The sequence below is a fragment of the Anopheles darlingi genome, chromosome 2 (assembly GCF_943734745.1).
Source record: "Anopheles darlingi chromosome 2, idAnoDarlMG_H_01, whole genome shotgun sequence".
Classification (NCBI taxonomy): domain Eukaryota; kingdom Metazoa; phylum Arthropoda; class Insecta; order Diptera; family Culicidae; genus Anopheles; species Anopheles darlingi.
Window position 1 is genome coordinate 90,229,402 of NC_064874.1, and position 5,000 is coordinate 90,234,401.

General features: G+C 48.5%; 1 protein-coding gene across 1 annotated transcript in view; it reads left to right on the plus strand.

The window, feature by feature from the left end:
- Nucleotides 1–5,000, plus strand: part of LOC125952109 (uncharacterized) — an 87,607-nt gene that overhangs the window by 77,358 nt on the left and 5,249 nt on the right. The window contains exons 9-10 of the mRNA XM_049681384.1: nt 227–333; nt 1,133–4,101. Coding sequence (XP_049537341.1) covers nt 227–333; nt 1,133–4,101 — 3,076 coding nt within the window. The remainder of the gene's footprint in view (nt 1–226; nt 334–1,132; nt 4,102–5,000) is intronic.

Consider the following 5,000-nt stretch of genomic DNA (forward strand, 5'->3'; position numbering starts at 1 on the left):
TACAATCATGAAATGCCGGAGCCTTTACCACCTTGGCAACTTCCTTGGTTACCATCCTATGGTTGCTCTAATTGCTATGCCTTAACCATTTTCAGCTGCAAATAATATCCTTTTAATGCCTTTAAGTATGTCTATTGAACGACAAATTAGCACTAATGCAACTCACTCGAGCAAGTCTTTCTTCTTTCCTTTTAAACATCATTTTTTTCTGCATCCCTTTCATTAGGTCGGTTATCGATCTGGATTACGCGCTAGTCAAAGCATATCGGACTTAAGTCACTCGATGAACATGGCAGGCGCCAGTCCTGCAGGACGTATGCAACGGATAGGTAAGTCAGTCCCCATGCTGTTTCGACTTTTTTTTTTATTCATCCAGCTTCATCCATTTTGATTGAACATTTGGGTTTTCATTTACTTTCGAAACTAATCTCTCACACCCATCAAATCCAACCAAACAAGAAACATGCCCAGCTGAAGTGTAGCAAGTTATTGTGTTCTGTGTGGTATTCACCGAGTGCTTTCATGCCACAGACACGTCGTTTGGTATTTAAGTTTGGCCCATCACTTACACAAAAGCAGCGATACAAGTTTTCTTTAACTCTACGAGATCACTAGCATACTCCATGAAGGCTGGTAGCTTGAAGGCTTTCGTCTTGTACGTTTTTAACCACGCTAGAATGTTAAAGGGCTTGAACAAGAACTAGAGAATCCGTTACAATAACACCTCTTTTACCACATCTGCCATCACTGCGCTACTGCTACTAACGAGCTCTAGGGGCAGGGTTTAACGTTGGCCGTAACTACCGAAACTGCAAGACTTCACTGTAGGCGTTTCCTGATCTCCTTTCTCCTGATTCCCTCGTTTTCTGTTAATTTCGTATCACAAGATATTCCTACTTTTCCACTGTAGATCTTGTGGAAGCTACTACAGGAATAGTTGCTCAAAGAAAACTCCAAACTCTTTTCTCTTTCATGCCGCTCTCGATCTCTCGTTTGCTCGTTCCACATTGAAATACATGAAAAATACGGTAAATTTTGCTGGTTTGTTTTGTGGTTTTCTCTACTCTCCGTTGTAATTCGATTGTGCACTTTTTGGTGATACCGGGGGGAGTTCAGAGTTCGATCCTGCTAGTCCTTATTCCTCAGGGAATCCTACCGGAAACCCACAGTCGCTATCTGCCTCAAATTTCCTGCACAGCGCGGCATCGCGCTCTAGATTGGCTCAGAACTGTCTACTCATGAACCAGATACAGCAGGAACTGCCACCGTACCCCCGGGACGTCGGTATCTACGATCAGCCGATGGCGGTTCGACCGGACAAACTAGCTCTTTCCGTTCTTCCGCCCGTTCCGGCCGATAAGCTTCGCAAACATCCGGGAATTTTGAAAAACTACAAATCCTGTCCAGTTTCTCCGGTGCACGAGGAACAGGAATGGTCGAGTCCCTCGAATCACGACGAATCATCACACAATCCATCGCACGAACGAGGTAGCCGCCAGACACGGCACTCGATGTACTACGAGGATGCGAAAACGATTCTCAGTATGATCCACTCGGATACGGAGAAAATGATACGCGAGATAACGAGCAAGTATGGCGATCTGGACGATATACATCCGGAGACCACCAAGAAGAAGGACACGAAGGAGTCGAAGAAGGAAACGAATAATGAGCCAGAGCAACCACCGCTACTCTCGTCCGGAAAGGAACGTCACGAGCACGGTTTCCTGTCGGAGGATGAACCAAACTTCAGTTCTGACTCGCTCGAGGACTGCAGCCTCGATCTAGATCTGGGGGATCAGAAGATGCCAAAGAAGCGAACAGTCTGTGCCAAACACAAACCACCAAAACCTCCACTGCCAAAACGATCGGTATCGGATTACTTCATCTACGATCAACCGGTGCCCCTCTCGGTGGCTCCCTACCGTAACGTATCTCTCTCGGACATCCTGGATGACGATGAGGCGATACGGCAGGCCGAGAATCGGTTCCTAGAGACGCAGCGTCACTCCAGTGCAAGCTTCTTCCTCGGTCAGCAATATCCGACGCGCAAAAGCCAAGAAAGTCTGCTTTCGGATGAGTATGGTAGCGGCGGTGGCGTAAGCTTCTGCAACAGCATGGAGAGCATCCTTTCCGATGAATCCGAGTGTAAGAGTGCTCCATTAGAGGTGCTCTTTGGACGGTTGCGGCGTGATCACGTCGGACTTCCGGTAGGACGTTCGACTAATTACGAATATCGTCAGCTCATGGAGAGTGCTGGCACCGTTGGTTGTACCTCGAAATCGTACGGCTCTAGTCCTAATGCCGGTTCTGGGTTCGATTACTATATGCAGAGTAACTTCTTCCAAACAGCTGCGGCTGCCGCTGATAATGTCGGCTATGAGATGGACAGCATAACAGAAGCACGCTCTCCGCAGCATGGTCGTCGTCAGGGTGCACCCGGGATGCCGTCTTCCATTAGCTATCCGCGGTTCCATTTGCCAAGTATGATGTCAATAGCACCGCCTCTGGTGGTACCTCCATCAGCACCGTTGTCCTCGGGGCGTGAAGAACTTGCGAGTTCCGCGGTAATCGCTGTTGATGATGTGGAATCGTTTGAGGAGGATTTTATTCCCTCTCTTACCTCCAAAGCTGCCCAGTATGGTGGCGCCATGGTCAAAAGTCTAAGCAAGGATTTTGCCAACCAACGGAAGCAACAGAACTCGAATCCTCTGTACAACTGTAACGATGGTGCTGTTGCTAGTGGTGCTGGTGGCGGTGAGCTGTTTGTTCGCAAAACGGTGAATGCTACCAATGCCCAGATCACCCGTTCCGACATCTTTGGCGCCGAATCCTCGATCTATGTGATGAAGAAATCGTGCAGCTTTGAAATCGAAATGGGAGGCCGACGGTTGGCGCGGAACTCGAAAAAGTTCGAACAAAACCTGCAACGCTTCGAGCAGGAACAGCAACGGGCGCAGCAGGCGGCATCGAATGGTCGCTACCAGCTCGGTGGTACCCTGGAGATGGATTATGTGCCGCATAAGCCTCCGGTGGCGCACCGTCGATCGGCTAGCATGAAGGGACGGGGTAGGGTGCGATCGAAGGAAAAGTTTAACACGATCATTGGCCAGCTGTCGGGAGGATTGATGGAAGACGGAGCGAAGCTGCGCGATTTCGTTAATCGAGATCTAATGACGACCTCCGCCGGTTGTGCATCATCCACGATCGAGCGTCGTCGAGTCGGAGAGTTTGGAGAGGAGAAATCCTTCGAGGTGTACGTCGCCGAGAAGGGTGTCAGTGAGGATGATAACATGGATAGTCTGGAACTGCTATCGAAGCATCGCAGCAGCAACAGCAGCAGTACAGCGGCCCGAAAGGAAAACTCTCTCGATTCTCTCGACATGCCCGATGATGGCGTAACGGAACCTCCCGAAGTTGGTGTTGATGCCCTGGATCTAGAATTAAATCCTTGTGAGGATCCACCGCACGCTGAGCGCGCGGAAGAGGGAAAAGACAATGACGAGGAGGAGGAGGAGGGTGATGACGTTGCAGAGGAAGCGGTAGAATCACCTCGGAAGAAAAGACCAGCTGTGGCCGCTGCCAGCGCCACCGAGCTGGAAAAGCTGATCGGTTGTGGACTGCTAGCGACCGGGGAGTACAGTAGGTTCCTCGATATCGAAAAGAAGATCGACATCATCAACAAGCTGGTCGAACTGGAGGAACGCAAGCTGGAACAGGAACGACATGCCAAGGAATACCGCATGCGCCCGTTCGAGTGTGATCCTCGACAGAAGGGCTACGTGAAGAGCTTGACGCAGAACTTTGATCGTTTGGCCAAGGATGCCCAGGAAGAGTTGGAAAATGAGAAAAGCTGGCACCAGACGAAGGCACGCATGAAGCGAAATTTTAGTCTACCGGATGTGCTCGACTTTGGGACGGATCGGTGCTGTTGCTGCTCTGCTAGTGGTGACGAATGCGAGCGGCGAGCGGATGATGGAACAACCGGTTGCTGTTGCGCCGAGGAGGAGGAAGAGGATCGTCACCGCCGTCAGGACTACAAACAGAAGGATGAAGATGAGCTATCGGAGAAGGAGGAACACTCGATGGCTGCCGTTGTTGCGGCCGTTGCAGCGGCTGTCGCCGCGATTGGCGGCTCGGAGCCGGCGGACATCTCGGAAGAAGGAGGTTCCTATCAATCTGCGATCATTTCTAGCTGCTTCACCGTTTCAGTTCTCCTCCTGTTGTTCCTGTTCAATCCTGTTGCAGATATTCTTGTTTGTTGTACACTGTTTCCACTTTTTTCTTTCATTTTCTGATCCGTTTGAATAGAGGCAGTGTGTTGTGCATGAAGCTGTTTCACATTTTTTCTTCGAGAAGTGTTTTCCAAGCCATTGCCTACCTTGATGATTCTTCAGTTTCTCAACGCGCTTTTCAACGCTTTATGGTCATGGTTTATGCTTTTTCGTATTTCGTTCATGCTTTTACCCATTTGTTTGTAGTGCTATTACGCTTTTAATGTTGCTTTTTACATTGATATTCTCTTTAAATTAGAAAGTGAATCGTTTCCACAAAAGGAAGGAAATGTTTATCCTTCTTAAAACGCTAGCTTCTTCATGATCGCCTCACTGCATCATCTCCTGCAGCGCACACTGCGTAGATAACGCGATGGAATTCATCCGGTTTATTAGTCGTTTGTGAATAATATGTCTCACCGTTCTTACACTTTGATAAAGTAGCTATTCATCATTGTCGTTGACCCATTAGTTGTATTAGTTTGTTGTCTGATGATTGCCTGGCTGTTGCTATCGATGCTCGATGGCAGCATCAGCAATCTGTCGCGTTGTTACGACACCCATTAAGGTGTTTAACTAAAATCTGTTTTTTTTTCTTTTTTTCTTCTCTTTCTTTTTTAAACAATTTTAATCCACGAATTTACGCTGATTGCTGTGCTGTGGCGTGTGGCATTTGTAACAAATGAACCACTCTTTCTCCCTCGGATACGGTTTTGCAAAATCAAA